We start from the raw sequence: 19,013 nt of genomic DNA on the forward strand, positions 1-19,013 counted from the left end.
TCTTGATTGTTCAATTCTCTCGTTCGAGAATTGATGTTGTTTCCAATTATCGTGAGAATCGTTGTCGTCCTTTTGATTCCAGACATTGTCAGAATCGGTGTTGTTTCCATAATCACATCGATATCGTGACTTGATTTTTCTTCTTGATTTAACTTTTCATTTTCATTTCTTTCTCACTACTATCATGACTTGATAGCAACCGTTTCACACTTATAATGCGACATTGGTGACTTTCAACTTTGGCATGAATTCCAATAATGCTTCCTTTTTTATTTGGGTTTTGAGTTTGATTGAGTTGTTTGAGATTATATAAAATTGTATTTTATCACACATATTTTGCATTTGATTAAGATAAATGGATCTTCAATGCGTTGATTATTAATTTTATTTTTGGTACAATATTGATTATTAAATATACTTTTCGAATTTGTTTTATTCAAATCATTATATTGTGTTGTTATGTTGTTTTTGTTCCTGGTGAATTTTGTGTTGCCGAAATGAACATTTTTTGAGATTGTGAACATGGTGTGAGGTTGGTTAAAGCTATAGAAGAGAAGACAAAGTCAAATAAATAAATAATAAATAATGTTAATACAAACATGAATTTCATAAGGTGGGCGTTAATTCGTGAACAATTTGTGGATATAGCTTTTGGAAACAACACCGAATCTCACAATGTCTGAAATCAAATGGACGAGAACGATTCTCACGATAATTGAAAACGACGGCAATTCTGGAACGAGAGAATTGAACAATCAAGATGGGAAGAAGAATGAAGAAGAAATTGCACGTTATGTGTGTTCTAGATTTTAGAATGGAACAAAATTTATGAACGTATGTGGTGTGTGTTTGGTAAAAATAAGTTATAAGCTAGCCGAAAGCTGAAAAACTAGCTTATAGATGATAGCTTATAGCTGAAAAGATGGTTTATTAAAATTGAAGTGTTTGTGGTAAAATTAGTTGTTGAAGTGGCTGATAAGTATAAAACGACATAAAATGACATGTGTGTGTGTATATATATATATATATATATATATATAGAGAGAGAGAGAGGGGCATTTTTCTAATGTATTTATTTTTAATATTTTAATTTATGGTTAACTATATTTTGGATCCCTATAAATATTCAAACTTTTGGTTTTAGTCTCCAATAAAATTTAACAGACAATTTTGATCTCTGCTTTCATTTTTTGTACAAAAGACGGCAAAAGCTCATTGATCTCTACTTTTATGAATCCCAGAAATAAGAGGAAGATGGAAAAAATGAAAGCAAAAATATATAAAATTTTACAACGTACCGTAGGCTAGTTATAGTTAAATATAAAACATTTCTTTTAAGTAATATATATAAAGCGTTCATTAAAAAATAAAATAAAGTATGGCAGTTGATGAGTCAATAATTATATGCTTTAGTTTAATATTTAGTTTCGTTTTAATTAGATTCAAGTTTATTTTATTTTAATATTATTTCCTTTTTGAGCTATTTTACTTCAATTGCATATTATTATATTTCAGGAATGAATATTTGATGGATTGAGTCTTGGAGCAAAAGAAAGGGGTTTTGGAGCTGATTCGGTGCGAAAATACGAAGATTCAGAGACAAAAATATATCTCCCTCAAGTCAGAAGCTTGGCACGGCCGTGCCACCTCCCAGACATCCTTTTGCTGCTTTTGCTTAGATTTTAAGCTACTCTATTTATTTTTACCATAAAGCCCTTTGCTTGTGGAACATTCTAGTGATGTAATTGCTTAGATTTTAAGTCGAATGTAACCTATAAATAGAGTAGCTAGCCATCACAAATATTCATCTTTTCTTTGGAATTCAATAAGTGACAATTGTCTTTCTAATAAAAATTCTTTTATTTTCCTTTACTTTCTTGTTATTTACTTTTATGTTTTCTCTCTTCTTCTCCATGTCTACGATGAACATGAGTGAGTAGACTTCTTTTGTCTTGGGATTGTTGGATAAGTCTAATGACATAATCCTAATCAAGCCAAGCCTTAAACCTTAATATTATGTAACCCTAGTTTCTCTTCTAAATTCACCGTTTTAACATGGATTAAATATTATCAAACTGTGGAAACAAAAGTGGAGGGTTTGATAATCGTTAATCCATTATCCCAAATATTAATTCATAAAACGAAAGTGGAGTTTTAATATTCGATCAAGTGAATTTAGACAAGGATTGCAAAACATGAAAATAGCCTAGTGAACCTTGAGACATATAGTTCGAACTTCAAGGATTCTGATAGTAATCAACCATGAAAATAGGCGTGCTTGCTAGAGGAACTCACTCACTGAGACCGATAGGAGATGTGATAGGCTTAAGAGAAACTCGTCTTTAGAAACTAGGTCTAAAATAAGGTTTTAGGTTTAATGGTTTAGCTTGTGAATGATTTGTCGCCTATAACGGACCAACGATCCCAAGGCTCTCTTATTATTATTATTTTCTCTTTCAACCATTTGAAAACAACAATATTGCAACTTGATTCTCTTCTAATCACTAACTAAAGTTAATTGAATTAAACAACTCCTTGTCGGAACGATACTCTTTTCATTACTACTTCGGTAAGACCGTGCACTAATAGGGTTAAAATTGGAAGAAAATATATATATAAAAAAAAAAAAAAAAAACTATCAGTTTTAAGCTCAAAAGCCACTTGAAATAGCTTCTCAAAAAACACTAAGCAAGTGAAAAAAGTTTTTTACCAAACACATCTTATTATATCAAAACAAGCTTATAAGCTAGTCCTACGAGCTATAAGCTAGCTTATTCGTGTTACCAAACACATCCATGATGGATTGAATTTGATGTGAAATTTTAATTGTTACAAGCCCTATAGTGTAAATTAATTAAGATTATATACCTAAATATAATTAAATAAAAATTAAAAGTTACCTTATTAAAATTGATTTTTTTATAGAAAAATTGACTCATTTATTTGACATTTAATGTTACATTTGTATATTAAATTTTGATTGGTTGATATCTTAAAGGGGTAAATACCATCTAAATAAAAGAGGGTAATGTAGAAAAAACCATATAATATAATATAATATTATCGAAATATATTTAATACAATTAATAATCCAAATTCTATATATAAACTACTACATATACACATATACTCCTTAACCTACAAATATGATTCAACTATGATAAACAACTTATTCTTGATCTCAGAGTATTGAAAGCACAAGAAACGAGGATTCTCGAATATATTTTGTAAACTTGACTTTTAAAATATTGTTTAAACCTTCATAACTTTTGACCGAATTACCTTTCTAAAAAGAGAGTATTTGATAGTAACAAATTCAAAGAGCGGGAACACACACACCATATCTTGAGATGCCACCTCTAACATTCAAACTCAACGGAACAACCATTCCAAAGAATACTAAACAATGACATCATCATGATGTAGTTGCAAATAGTAATAAAAATGTTCTTTTTCTTCTTTCTCAGCAAGTAGTTCATAGGTGCAATTTATTTCCATTCTTCTACTTAAGTCTATGGTTTTGTTAAGTCAATACTCAACACGCGTGAAAAACAGCTAATTAGTGGCAATGCAAAAATAACCAAATAAAATGAAAGTCAAGTCAACCCCAATTGCATTACATGTAGAGGTCAATCAAATAAATACTACAGGGATCAAATGAATTAATGCTTATGTATATGTAAATTTTGGACATGCATGTGTAGAAGCCGCAATGTACACCGTGACCCGCCGGTAAAGAGGATCCTCTACACGTGCACCTTTGTTTGATTTTCATTGACAAACCATGTAGGACTATACCTAAGTAGTACTAGTAGTATTTTTCTTCAACTCGCCTATGGTACCTATAATAGATTAATTATATTCTAGACATTTGAAAAGGAAGGAGAAGTTAATTATGATTCAAAGTAGACCTTAAGTTTATCTGCTTAAGAGCGATCTTCATGAAGTATTTAGATCTAACTCATCTGATTCAATTTGCACAGAAAAAAGATTATATGGAAACATGTATTGTCGACTTTTGGAGTGATGTAGTGTTAGATAACATTGTTCAATCCTCTTTTGGTTTGAAAACAAAATAACATTCAAGAAAAAAGATTATACGGATATACTATACGTATTGTCGATTTTTTTGATTTATGTAGTGTTAGGACATAACATTGTTCAAATCCCTTCTGATTTGAAAACAAATCACATTCAAGGGATATGGTTGCTATAGTATGACATATTTGGACGTTGTTAATGATGAAAATTTAAATCTAAATGTTGCTCACGACTTAAAGATATTGCAACATGTTCTGAAGGATAAAGATGCTAGAGAAGTTAAGCATAAAATATATATCGGTGAATGAAGTTCAGTTAGATAATAACTGCTCAAGGGGTAAAAAGTCTACTTAATTTGCAAAATATATTATTTAATTTTTAACTTTTATTCCGGATTAGGTTAATGTCCTCCAGTTTTTTTCGTTAATAATTTTTAGCTTGGGGAAAAACTATTGTAAAATGAAATTGAGTTATAAAGGTATTTAAAATATGTAGTTGGTCTCAATTATTTAAACACTTTTAAACAAGTGATAAAAAGTCTAAACTCCGACTCTAATAGTTTGTTTGGTTCATATTGAGAGAGAGGTGAGACATTCTAATGCAATGGCGGGCGGGAGAGAAGGGGATGAACTTTATTTGCATTTATATGTTTGGTTTAAAAGATAGAAAATGAGAAATTTTAATTTTATATATGATTGATTCACAAGGGCGAATCGAAGAATTTTAAAATAATTTACTTTGTTACCCTCGTAATGTTACAAGTTTAATGATGTTCATGGACCCATATTCACTGCCACTAATTTGAGACTATTTTTTTCATGCACCATTTCTCTCTTAGAGCTCATAGTATAATTTCCAGAAACAATAAAAAGAATTAGTGCAATTTTTCTTACATAATTTTTCCTAAAAAAAGTAAGTGCAGTTTTCCTTGAAACAATATAAAGATAGAACATGTGGTGCAGTTTTTTTCTAAATATACGTGTTTGAAATTTTTTATCGTTGATTGTATTCATATTTGGCTTAAAAAATCAGTGACTATAGACTATATATATATAAAATGATAAAAGAGTGGGCAGTATTGTTCCAACACATATATTCTACATGTAGCCCCCTCTGTCCTCCTAAAAATGTGCTTGATTGTTCATTTGATAATTAAACGCAAATTAAGCAACGTAACAATGCTTCATTATATTTTCCTATAAAACTAAATGAAATTTAACTATGAACCACAGAAAGTAACACAGTCACCGGATATGCCAGATACACTACAGATACAAACGTATTGACATTGTTTGGGTCAGAAATATTTATGCATATGGGATGGGATTTGCTACACACATTTATTTTTTAGTTGGTGTAAGTCAAAAAAATACCTATAATTAAATTTGTTAAATACACCGTATCTGGTGTAGCTTGTTAATTTATACCAACTAAGAAGTTAGTTGGTAGATATTAAAATCTCTTAACCATTCGGTTGTTAGTTCGATCTCATAAGGGAGTTGACGAGTTAAAGTTCTAGGGTTCAAGTTAGGGTTTATGTTCTGACACTTATGTTTATAACAGTCAACCTTTTAAATTGATCTCACATATACTCAATTTTAGTTTAACACAATAAAAACATTATAGTATATTTGACAAACCCCACATTTCCACATAAAGGAAAATATATTATCGCAACTATTTATTTATTTTTTTGCAAAAAAAAACAAAAAAAGTAGTATTACAACTTAAAGATTTAACGTTGCATGATATGCACCATTTTTTTTCTTCAACTTTAATTATCTATGAACTTGAAACCTTGGTAAAAAAAATGAACTTGAAAGCTTTCTTAAACTATCTTCAAAACAAGTTAACTTTTGTTAATTATTGCAATAAATAATAGAGAACTTGGAGCACATAATCATGCCTATATGCTTGTACATTACTCAACTATGCTCAAACCGAGAATTTAGTTGAATTGCACTCTCTCATTCAACCTTGCAATTGCAAGCAACAAGCTTTCTTCCCCTAAGATCATGGAGCATTTCACGAAAAACTTTAGTTTAAATTCCACACAAATTTCGTTAATTGTCACACACACTTCAATTATCAAGTAGCTTCCTATAGCAATATAATTTACCATCTCTTAACTTGAGTTTGAGAGAGAATTAATATGGCCAACACAATCCTAAAGCTCACAATAATTCTCTCGTTACTCATCTCTCTATCCTTGTTTGTTTCATCCAATGATGATGATAAAAATCATCATGAAATTGAAGATGAAGATGAAGAGGAGCAAGATTTCTATGTTCTTGACACACATCATGGATCAAGAAGTAGATTCTTGGCAAGCATAATAAAGAAAGGAAGACAATGTAACCGTGAGACGAATAATATATGCAATGGAGTTCGAGCAAACAAGGGAAATGATTTGCTTTTTTGTTGCAAGAAACATTGTCGTAATGTTTTGAGTGACAAGAACAATTGTAATGTTTGTGGCAACAAATGCAAGCAAGGAGAAAGATGTTGCAATGGAGTTTGTACCAATGTTTTGTCAAATGTTCGTCATTGTGGCAAGTGTAAGAAGGAGTGTTCAAATGGTGATCCTTGTGGAAATGGGTTTTGTGGGTATGCATAAAATGAAGTTAATTCATTATTTCAAACTATATACTATATATATTACTATATATGTTTCAATTTTGAGATATAAATGTATGAGAATGATAGTGACACATATAGCATACACTATTGGTTTGTGAAAATGTAATTTGTTTTTTAGTGTTATCAATACCATATTATATATATGTGGTCAAATAAAGGTTTATTTATGAAGATCACTAACCATATGGAAAGCCAAGTATGTAGCTCGCCATCTATGTCCTGTGATATTATTTGGGAAAGTTTATGGAATCAGTTTATGAAATGTTTATAAGTTGTTTTTTAACTTATTTTCATTAGTTTAGTAAAAATAACTTTATTTCATAAGTTATATATTATATATATGATCACTTTTATGATTAGGGTTTATGAATAATAGCTTAATTAAGGTATTTGTGCAAATATAATATTTTTTTAATATATAAAAAATTAAATTATGAGAGACAGGCCTCGTGTAAGATCGTGGAGAGTCATTTTAGCATTTATAATAAAATTTATGTATAACTTATCAAGTCACAACATATGTGAGCAGAAGGTCTAACCATATGTGATAACCGTGAATTATAAACATAACCTATGTTACACTAAAGTCAAAGCAAGTTTGAGCGGAAAACCTAACCATAGGTGTAGCTTGATTCCATTGTTCTAGGTCAAATGTAATGGAAAGATAGATTGTGTAATTATCTCTATGAGTCATTACCAAGAAACAATTGTATAAAAGATAATGAAATAGTACATAGGTGTAGCTTATTTATAGTGACTTGGAGTAACTAACTTTCTACCATAGTAACCACTAAGTTAGAAAAATTCTACTGCAAATTAAACCAAATTTTCAATATGGCCTCACCACTATTGTTTTCTTCTCTAAAATTGATCTTGATCTTCTCAAAGTTTATACTGCAGCAATGGTATAATCCAATTACACTACTATGGACAGTGGAATCTGCGTCCAGTCTTACTCTAATCTTTTCAGAAAAGTGTACTTCAACGGGGCAGGCTTACTTCAATTATATGTTTATTTCAATTTAATTCAATTCTAAAGTTGACAAAGATTTTTATTTAAATAAAAAAATTACAAATATTTTTAATTAACCCCATTAAAATAAATGTTGACAAATAACTTATGCTACATGCTGTCCAATTTTCTATAACGTGTGGACCTTGAAAGTTTGCCAAATCTTTTAATTGGCAAGTTGTCCATCATTAAATTAAATTGTCTTTCTAGTTCAATCTTACCACATGAAAATTTAATTTAGCAACTCATCACATGAAAAATTGATTTATTTGACTATATCAAACCGTCAGCTTATAATAGACCTTTTAACATATAAAGTATACACACTTTTAAACAAACCATAAAACTATTTTAATTTATGGTTTATTCTACTTATGATTTTGCAAGGATGAAAAAATAAAAATAAAAACATACTTACATGAACATGTATGGCATGATCTAAGATAATTTCATTAATCATAGTCAACTAACAAGAGACAGCATATATAGCATCAAAGGTTAAACTTTGCAGATTGTAGTCCATAAAAAAATTTAAGCTGAATTAGTCAAGTAAAAAAGATGCTATACATTAGAGAATCAGGAAGAAGTGGTATAATATAAAGAGAAAACTATTCATGCAACATGCAATATTTTATCATAAAACCTAGTGTTTAAATCATCCTAAATGCATGACACCTTTTAGTGGAAGCTCACATTAATTCTTGTTCCCTTAAGATTAGCAATCACAAAGTTCACATTTTTTTCACACCTAGAAAACAATGGCCAAAACCCTATTCAAGGTCACAACTATTCTTTTTTCCTTTATCACTTTAACTCTTCACTACCAAATAGCCTTCTCAACAAGTACATTTGAATTGGATTCTCCATTTCCTCATTACAAATCAAGAAGTAGATTTTTGGCAACTACAATAAAGAAAGGTTCAAAATGCAACCCTATTGGTAAGAATATATGTAATGGAATTTTAGCAAATAAGGGAACAGAGTTGCTACAATGTTGCAAGAAAAAATGTGTTGATGTTATTGGTGATATGAACCATTGTGGTCAATGTGGGAAGAAATGTAAGCAAGGAGAACGTTGTTGTGGTGGAGTTTGTACTAACATATTGTATAATGTTAATAATTGTGGCAAGTGTAACAAAAAGTGTAAACGTGGGATTCCTTGTAGAATTGGGTTTTGTGGGTATGCATGAAATTTTATGAAACTATACTAGAGAATGTTAGAGTGTGTTTGGATGAGGTAATTGAGAAATTTTAAAGAATTTAGAATTCTAGGCAATTTAAATGATTCAATTAAATTACTTTCATTTTTCAATTCTTTTGTTTGGATGAAGTAATAAAAAAAATTCATTGTCATCATTTTTGGGCAACTTTTATAAATTTTAATTTTTTTGGGCCAAATTTGAAAATTGAAATTAGGGTCAAAATGTAAATTTCAAAAAATTGAGGGGTCAAATTATAATATTCGAAAAATTTGAGGGACCAATTTGCAATTTTTTGGAAATTTATTGGGGTCAATTTGAAATTTTTGGAAAATTTGAGGACCAAAATGAAAAATAACAACAATGAAGAAATTTGAAATTCTTAGCTTTTAGGTGTTATTTGAAATTCTCTAAATTTAACTTGAACAAAATACTTCATAAATTTCCATCATTTTGAAAATGCTTCAAATTATTATCCAAACAATGGAATTCACCCCAAAGTATTTGAATTCCCTTAAAACAATACATTCCCTCAAAACATTCCCCCATCCAAACACACTCTTAGAATTTGCTCAACATTTTGGATTATGGTTGGATTCTTTGAATAAATTGTTGCTTTATAATTACTTGAGTTTCAAAGAGTGTAATATTTGACATTCAAATTTCTTAATTTTGAATGTGTCTGTGTACTTGGTTCTTTTTTCTTGGTTGAGTTTTGTTTCTCATAGAATATGCATACATTTTTTTGGCTCGAAGAAATTGAAGACTTCTTAATTTCAATATTTCATATTTGTCATTTTCGGTTAGTTTATATTGTGATTTGAACCATTCATATTATGGTAGACTTACATCCACGATACCACTTGATGTTGTGTGCCTTACCTCGATAGGATTGGTTTGGCATGAAATTTGATTCAAGTTCGATATGAACACTTATTTTAGCCTGAACTCGACTCGATCCGAATTTGTGAACTCAATTAAACTCATTAACTCAACCAAAATTTAGATATTTTACCTTTTAAATTAGAACTTTAATTTAACCTTTTTAGATGAAATAGGGGGTGGGGGTGAGTTGGGTGGCTCGACTAGTTTGAGTTAAGGAATAAGGAGTTTGAGGTTCTGGATTCAATCTCTAACAAAGGAGTAGTAGCATTTGTCATTAAGAAAAATGAAGATGAAATAATTGTCTAATTAAAAAGTATAAATGTAAATTAGGTCAAAGAAAAACTTCCTATCTTTTAACATAACATTAACATATAATGGTGAAAAATATTCCGGGGTTGCTTTAGAATTGTATTGGTTGGTTAACAAGTGCATTGTAGCATAGGCTTGTATTGGTCGAATTCTTCCCAAAGCGCACAATTTTTAGTGAAATGCTCGGATATCTTTAGTGACCCTTGTTTCTAATTTGCAATATCTTGATACAAAGTAGCAACCCTGACTATGTCTCCTTGTAGGTACCGTTCATTAATTTCGTTAAATACATCAACAACGTTCTGAATATACACCATGCTTCCAGCAATCTATTGAGTTGATTAACCATGTGTGTACTAAGTTGTTACATCATTCCCACACAATGAAATTCATATCATCTTTTTTCGGCACTGGAATTTGTTCTTCGTAGCTAGGATGTGATGCATTCAGCTTTCCAGTCATGGTAATTGCTGTCTCTGGCAAGCGGATGAGTAACGCGGACGGTGGTAGGGTTTTCTGGCAGATGAATATAGTAAGGATCCAACGCTGCATCTAGATTTGAATTGTTGCCATTGTTAATTCCTGAGTTGTTTCCACACGCCATTGAAAAATGCAGATCTTGAATCGAAAGAGAAGAGAGAAGAATTGAAACAGATCTTGAATTGAAAAAGAAGAGAGGAAGACGAAAAAAACTAGTGAATTGATTTAATAGAGTGGTCTGAAGCTTTATGACGCCGTATGAGTGAAATTTGGAACAATGAACAAAGCCATGAATGAATGAATCTCTGATTCTCACAACCTAAAGTAACCAATAACTGCAATTGCAACAGAATTAGGGAAGAAAATAAATGGTAAAGAAATGGGAAAGAGGTTTAGCTAAAATGGGTTTCTAGACTTCCTCTTGTGTAGCTTTCTCAGTGAGATCCTTCAATTTCTAACTTCACTGAATTAACAAGAACACTGAATTTTTACATAGCAAAGTCCATGACTATTCAAAAATCAAAATTTGCCATTTTCCTAGTAGAACGGCCAGAAAATTTTATGTTGAATATGCTACCTCTCATAGGATCTGTTACACGCATTATGTAATGTCGACATTCTGGGATAGATGGCAACACTCTTGCTCGTATACTTGGAAAATGGGTTGTCAAGGGATTTCTAAAGGATCACAACCATCCTCTAATTGCTACAGCTAAAGGTTTCAATAGAGGACGATAAAAATAAGAATAGTGCTGCATATAGAGAAAAACTACTCAGCTTCATAAACATTGTTGAGAAACAAACAGAGGAAATGTCCACATGAATTCAAATAATTATTGACAATATAAGGAGAGCTGATTCAGAAATGCAAAAATATCCACAGGACTAAATGAATGAATTTAGTATATAATTTCACTAATTATAGTACTCCATTTTTGGAATTTGTTCTTTGCTCTTCTCTTCCTGGTTTGAACTTGGTATTCCACATAACAAGCAATGTAATGTGGTCAAGTAGGCATATATGGACATTTAAAATAATAAAAGAGGATAAATGTTTTGTTTTGTATATACACTTTTTCTCTGCAGCAATGAAAAACTTCTACAAATATCGAATGAGTTCCACTGCAAATTTTCCTTTCTTTGTGGTGTTTACTTCTCCTATCTGGACCAAAATGAAATAAATTAAACATTACTCAAATAAAAAGGAAGTGGTTTATATCCAAAGCCGTTCAGATGAACTTGGCCTTCTTTTAAGCTTTTACAAGTTACCTTTAATCTTCCCAATCCGCTAACTGATACAAGATCTCCACTCTTGACTGTGGTTCCTTTTGTAGTAATTGGGATCCAGTTGATACGTACATCGCCATTGCTATGAGCACAATTTGTTTAGCACAATCATCATATAATAATGTAAGCCAAAATATTTCATGCAAAAGAGTTTGTATAGTATGAATCATGCTCAAACAAGCATGTCATGTTCCAAAATAATCAAAGGGTAACAATTCTATGCTCGAGAATACATTTCTAGATATTGAAAATTTTGAATTAAGTGCAAGAAAATCAAGGAGGAGTAGGCTAAGAAACTGCCGAAAATAAATCTAATCATAGTCAGAGACATTAAATTTATGCTCTACTTGGATAGACAACTTAATTAAGCGCTTAAAGCATAAACTCTTATCACACAAGTGCTTATATAAAAACTATTTCTATAACATAAGATAAAATAAAGTCAAACTGTTTTCATATAAGTTATAAAACTTATGAGCTGGTTTCATAAGCTATCCTGGAGAGCTTATAAATATAAGCTGAAAACAGCTTATGGATATGTCATAAACTGTTTTCATAAGTTCTTCAAACAGTCTCATGAGTGTTTATGTCAGCAGATAAGCTCAAATAAGCCAATTAAGATAGCCTCATCCATATATTGACTGATGTTATGTACAACGTTTTATGACAAGGCATCATTTCACTATGCAAGAACAGATTTTGGAATAGGATTCAGAAAGCAAGTTCTCAAGGACCAGTGTACTACAACCGTAAGCAAATCAAGAATTCAATAATATTTCACTATGCAAGAACAGATTTTGGAATAGGATTCAGAAAGCGACTTCTCAAGGACCAGTGTACTACAACCGTAAGCAAATCAAGAATTCAATAATATTTCACAGACATGACATATACACAAATTGGGGATTGCGAACCTGATCATGTCAACTAGCTTCGAACGTGAAATCTTAAATCCTGCACTAGCTACTGCATCAACTCTTAGTGACGCTTCTATAGTTTTGAAAGATTTTGTTCTGCACAATAAAAAAAAATTGGTGAAATCTGAATCACATAGTTAAGTGCTACTTTTATGTTAACTTCAAACCAGGACCAAGATGTTACCTTGGCGGTTCATAATCAAGAGAAATTAATGGTATCTTGGTGCAAGTTACTGGAACGTTACGAACCTGAATGAATAAGAAGAATGCGATCAGAAGATAATTAGTCTTAAGATTTGAATTGAGTGTAACTCAACCTTGCAAAATCGGCTTGTAAAGTGAGGGATGTCTCCCATTTATAAACACAACATAAAGTCATATCTCATATAATGTGGAACTTCTCAACAATTAGCAACACTAATACAACAAACTGCTTAAAAGCCACACACAAAAAAAAAAAAAACTTTTCTCATCAGGTGAAGTTTGTCATATAGAAAAAACAAAAATAATGTCTATTGACACATAATTTACAAACCATTTAAATCTGAATCCTGTTCAATGATTTGATCTATAGTTTTTATTCACCTTTAAGGCCTTAACAATTGAACTACCTCCCATATGATCTACTTATTTTATATGATCTTCTACAAATCTTCTCAACATTTTCCCAAATCAATTAAGTTAAAGGATTCTGTCAATTTTTTCATAACAAGTGCCACCCCGTCTTTCTCTAATGAATTCATTTTCGAGAATATCTTGTCTTGTGTCTCCACTTTCACTGACAGATCATAACATCCTCATCCTGACACATGTCCAAACTATCTAAGACATGTTCTATCATCTTTTCTGGAATTGTAGCTACCACATTTCGTTCGTTTATAATTGTGTTCCTAAGGGGGTTGGCTAGCTCAACTCATTAAAGTTAAGGGTTGAAGGAGTTAAATGACCCAAACCCTGTGAAGGAGAAAATACTAACATACCTAATATACTAACATTTGTCTATCCAATAAAAAGATTGTATTCCTAATTCTATCTTGTCATGTTTGACCACTTATCCATCTTAACAGTCTCATCCTTGTGATACAGGGTTTTCTTTCTTATTGGTTCTTCATGACCCAACATTCAGCTGCATACAGCATTGCAAGTCTTATGGCCATATGGTATAATTTCCTTTAAACTTGAATGACGTTTCTTTATCGCTGATTACACTAGAAGCATTCCTCCAGTTTATTCATCCTACTAAGATCCTATGGTAAAAAATTCTTTTTATGACAGAACCAAGGTACTTAAAGTGTGATACTTGTGCTATTGTGTGTTGTCCAATTTTCACCTTCAAACTACGAAATTTAGTAATATTTATTCAGAGGAATAAAAACATTTTTGTGATATTTTATGAATAGTCTGCTACACTCATCCAAGATTTTAAAAAATTCCTGCACCCCCGAAATTTTGAAACGACATTCATATCGACAGTAATGATATACTCATAAAATACTCCTCACCACAATTACACAATCATTTCCTTTTGTTCTGATACCTAAATGTTTTAAGAAGGTAGTCTGTAAAATGAAGTAAGTCAAGAACATTACCTTATCCAGTGCTGACGTAAGAAATTCAACAAGCTCTGGTACAACAATTATCTGAGCACCCTGTTCTCCCTGGGTAGCAAAGTAACAAAGTCAAAGGTATACAAAATATGAAGGGTTTTATATGCACATTGCGAAAATACAATAACAGCAACTATCAAAAGATGTCATAATGTTCTGTTGTTTATCACATCTTTATCCAGCTCATTAATCTCTATATCTTTCTTAATTGGGTATCATATGCACATTGCGAAAATAAACAAAAAAAAAATATTTGGAAAGACAACCAAACTGGTCAAATAAAACATATACTGGATGAAAATAAAAAATAATTTAATCCAGGTCATGTCCAGAAACTTTAAGTTGAGGCTAAACCAATGGATCGTCAACATAGTTGCAAACTAAAGAAGGCCCCTAACTTAACCCTACAAAATCAGCTTGTAAAGTGAGGGGTGTCTCCTACTTATAAACATTTTTTGAGGTCAAGTCACATCTAATGTAGAACTCTCACCAGTCACAATGATTTAACTTTGTTCAGATGCACTCTTTGATTAATTTTACATTATAATAGAATATAAAGTCATAAAACAACAAAATGAAGTCATTAATTAATGTGAGAGATATGCACAACTTTAGACAGGGGTCTTTTACTATATACACAGGCCAAGACAGTCATAGCTGCTCATTAAACAGCCATGGCTATTCCTTGTGAAAACTTTTCTGATCCTTTGGTGGATATAAATATTATATGAACGTGTTCAAATAATAATATTAATGAATTCTTAAGTTAATACCATTTTGTGCACAGAGCACAGTTTTAGGTAAAAGTTCATGTAGTAAATGGGGAAAACTATAGAATACCTGCAATATAATATCCCCAACTTTCTCCCTGGCAATTCCTGTACCAAGAATTGAGCCAAGGAAGTCACCGTGAGAGCAAGGTTCAAACTGGAAGTTGCCTGTAATACTGAAAAGAGTAATTTTACCTAAATATACTATGAAGGCATCTAGGAGCATCAACAATTTCTGTGCTGGGCTTGGCAATTTTGGTAACAAAATTTACCTCAATGCTGAAATAACATCTGGATCACTTGTCAGTTCATCTGGATGTCCAACAGAAATCCGGCACCGTTCAGCCTAGAGAGCATATAAGTTATGTGTCTACAAGTGATACGATGCAAACACTTCACTGTATCAAGGTAATGGAAAGCACTTATATCTAGATGGTTACCTGTGGATAACCTCCTTGAGCCAATGCTTTAATATCCGCTAATTTTTCCAATACTTGCATAGATTCTTTTAGCACTGGAGGTGTTAGAAAATTTGTATGGAGAATCTCTCGTTTTAATGATGCTCGTCTAGCCTACAACGAAGTCAAATGGACAACAACCAAGTTAGGGATCAAATGATGCTATATAGCATAAAACGATATATAATGGCTCAAAGGCCGAACCAGACATCAAATGTTGACACAGGTAATGAATATTAGACTTCCATGTAGGGAAAAAAGGGAGTTCCAAGCTTGTGACAGTCTAGAATGAAATTTGTATGGATCAAGGGAAAAAAACAAGAGAGTACCATCTCAAGGACATGCTTCACTTCATTTTCTACACTTTTCTCCCCAACTCCCTTGAGCAATACATCAACTTCTCGTTTTGAAGCTTGCACTGTCGTACTTGCACCTGAATCTGCGCGTCAGAAAGCATTAAAAATGTGAAACTGGATCGACATTGAGATGCCAAAATAATGATTTAGCTAAGAAGAAATACATATAATAAACTACAACTCAAAAGTAGTTATGAATATATCTTCTCCATCAACCAGGGTGCTTCTTCGAAAAACATCGACCAAATGATCAAAGGATAAAACATCAAAATTGCTTAGTAGTTGGGAAGGGGAATACAAAATCACGTGATTTAAAAGTTATCCAGTCATAAACATTACTACTGAAATATCTGCTGCACATACATAACCTCTGGCACCGATAAAGACTCTTGATGATACGAGAGCAAGGAGATATGTACTGAAGAACTTACCAAGGGAACCACATTAATCCACTCTGCACCCTATCTAAATCAAAAACCAGGTATTAGTTTTGTTGTCCTTTCCATTCTATATGGTCTTCGTTCACCTTGTCCAATAATAAACAATGTGAAACTCCTTCACTCACGCCCACATAACACTAACATACGAGTTACCAACAATCTCATCCTCAAGTGTAAGTCTTTAACACTCCTCGTACGAAAACCTTTCGTGAGTATTCAATGCTCAACTGCCACTCAGCGGGAACACCAAGCATACTATTCCAAAAGCCATGTATCTACCAACATGTTGGCATTCTTCACCAAATCAAGACCCATCTTAAGCATTTTCTTACTACTCGTCACTTGGACCAAGCCAACTACCAAACATACTTTCAAGAGACTAGGCATACATGTTACCTCTTTTCACCATTTAGTTTGCCACATCTCCACACATATTACCACTCATCATCAGGCCACGCCACTTGCTCGGTTGCTTGTACCAGTACCACCGTTCACAACCATGATCAAAGCCATTGATTCTCATTCCATGTAAGTCCATGAAAATGTCTCCCCTACCCCAATGTCATGTATTCCCTCATATGGCCCAACACAGACATCAAACATTGACACAGACACGGACGTCAGACACGACGCTGACAAGTAGGCACCATAATAATTTAGGAAAGTGATTGAATGTAACCACATCTTGCAATGTTGTGTAGGTGTTGGACATCAACACATGTCGGACACCAAATACACTTTCAATCTAAAGTGTCAATGCTAAATACGATTCAAGTTGTGTTATATTACAGTCAGTGGGATGGAATCCAAACTCAAGTTTCTACTTAGATGGAAACACAGGGCATGGCTCAAGTTGATTTGATTAATTGATCAGTCAAGCACTTCATTTTGATTTTAGGGTTTGTTTGGATTGACTTATTTGAGTTTATCAACTGACATTGATACTTGTGAGACTATTTGAGAGAGGTTATATAGACAGTTTACGATATGTCCATGACCTGCTTTCAGCTTATCTCCATAAACCTTCTCAGATAGCTAAGTGAAACAACTTGACTTTATTCTATCTTTTGTTATAGAAATAGCTTATAGATAAGCACTTATATGATAAGCGTTTATGTTATAAGTGTTTAATTTAGTTGTTTATCCAAACAGAGCCTTAGTGTGTGAGTAAAGTTTCACTAATAACACAAGCTCATAACAACACAGTACATAATATATCCTTCAGTATCCAAATTCACTTCACTATTGCTTCACATGTAGCAAAGTTTATGACTGTTTTTTAGCAACAAGTTCTCCCACAGTTTGAAAAATTACAAACACAAAGTTTTGAACTTATTACAATTTATGAAACCCTTTGCTCTAATTCAGCTATATATTCATCATCACTATGTTGAGTTGGATAAATACTCTAATTCATGTAACTTAAAATAAACTAACAACTTGTCAAAAAATAAAAATAAACTAACAATTTCATTCAAAACCAACAATTTATTTTATAAAAAAGACTATGATTTTGAACAATTGAACAAAATTGCATGCCAAATAGAATCAACTTACAAAAAATTGAAATGAATGAAGAAAATAGAGAGTAACCTGAAGAAGTGGAAAACGAGAGAAGATGAGAGGTAAGAGTCCTTTGAAAAGAGAGATTATTGCCATTGGTGCGGAGAGTATGAGAATGAGAAAGTGCAAAAGCTTGAGTTACTCTTCTAAGACACCAAGCAGTTCCAAAGCTAGTGGTAGTTGCAGCCATGGTGAATATGAGTGATAGGTTCCATATGATATGGGTGTATGTGTAAATATGAGTTTAATTAAGGTGTAAAAACTCTAGACCCATCTCCATTAAACTTTTTTACGAATATTTTGCACCGTCAACCCACTGTTATTAAACTTATATACATATATTGTGACAGTCAATTAATTAATGAATATTTTTTTGAAGCATTAGTTAATGAATATAAAAATATGTTAATTGTTTTTTTCTTTGTTTTTCCTCCCAAGCAAAATCTAGTTAGAAATTGAATAGGATGTGGTGGATATTTTACATGCATTTCAAAACATTTTTAATATCAGTATTGAAATTTTTTATACATACATTCAATGATGTGTTATTACGTTATTTAATAAGTTAAAAACACATAATTTATCATACTTCATTAATCAATATGATAACATATTATTGAATGCTTGTGTAAATATTTTTTTGTGGTGAATGCATGTGTAAATTTTCTTTCATCGACAATGTATATAAATTGAGCTCTTACTTTGCTTTTTTAAATGTTTGCTAGACTTAGGTTTAATAAATACTACACCCTCCGTCCCATAATATAAGCAAAAAAAAAAAAACACACTTATTAAGAAAACTAAAATATAAGAATTTGGACTCTAGTTTTTTGTGTTTTCTTTAAAAGAAGTTTTATAGGAAGATGTAAAAACAATTTTGATTGGTTATTGGTTATGGAGAAAATGAAAGAGAGAGAAAATTGAATGTAATTTGCATTTAATTCTATGAGAATAAACAAAAAAAATCTTGGAAAAGATGATTTTTTTTAAAAAAAACAAGATTAAATAGGATAAAATTTTGTCTTTTTTGCTTATATTTTGGGACAAAG

At 31.7% G+C, this 19,013-nt stretch overlaps 2 protein-coding genes across 2 annotated transcripts; one reads left to right on the top strand and one right to left on the bottom strand.

Annotated features, from left to right (window-relative positions):
* The first annotated feature begins 5,846 nt into the window (after positions 1–5,846).
* Positions 5,847–6,952, top strand: LOC11405576 (protein GRIM REAPER). The gene has a single exon (XM_003596716.4). It carries the CDS (start codon positions 6,194–6,196, stop codon positions 6,656–6,658), a length of 465 nt encoding a protein of 154 aa, XP_003596764.1. The 5' UTR covers positions 5,847–6,193; the 3' UTR covers positions 6,659–6,952.
* Positions 6,953–11,378: 4,426 nt separating this feature from the next.
* Positions 11,379–18,197, bottom strand: LOC11411035 (putative RNA-binding protein YlmH). The gene is made up of 10 exons (XM_003596713.4): positions 17,995–18,197; positions 15,935–16,044; positions 15,588–15,719; positions 15,420–15,493; positions 15,218–15,323; positions 14,360–14,428; positions 12,955–13,019; positions 12,768–12,866; positions 11,836–11,935; positions 11,379–11,728 (listed from the first exon to the last, which is right to left on the bottom strand). The coding sequence occupies exons 1-10, from the start codon at positions 18,152–18,154 to the stop codon at positions 11,666–11,668; spliced, it is 978 nt and encodes a 325-aa protein (XP_003596761.1). The 5' UTR covers positions 18,155–18,197; the 3' UTR covers positions 11,379–11,665.
* Positions 18,198–19,013: the final 816 nt, after the last annotated feature.

The sequence above is a fragment of the Medicago truncatula genome, chromosome 2, assembly GCF_003473485.1.
Source record: "Medicago truncatula cultivar Jemalong A17 chromosome 2, MtrunA17r5.0-ANR, whole genome shotgun sequence".
Classification (NCBI taxonomy): Eukaryota; Viridiplantae; Streptophyta; class Magnoliopsida; order Fabales; family Fabaceae; genus Medicago; species Medicago truncatula.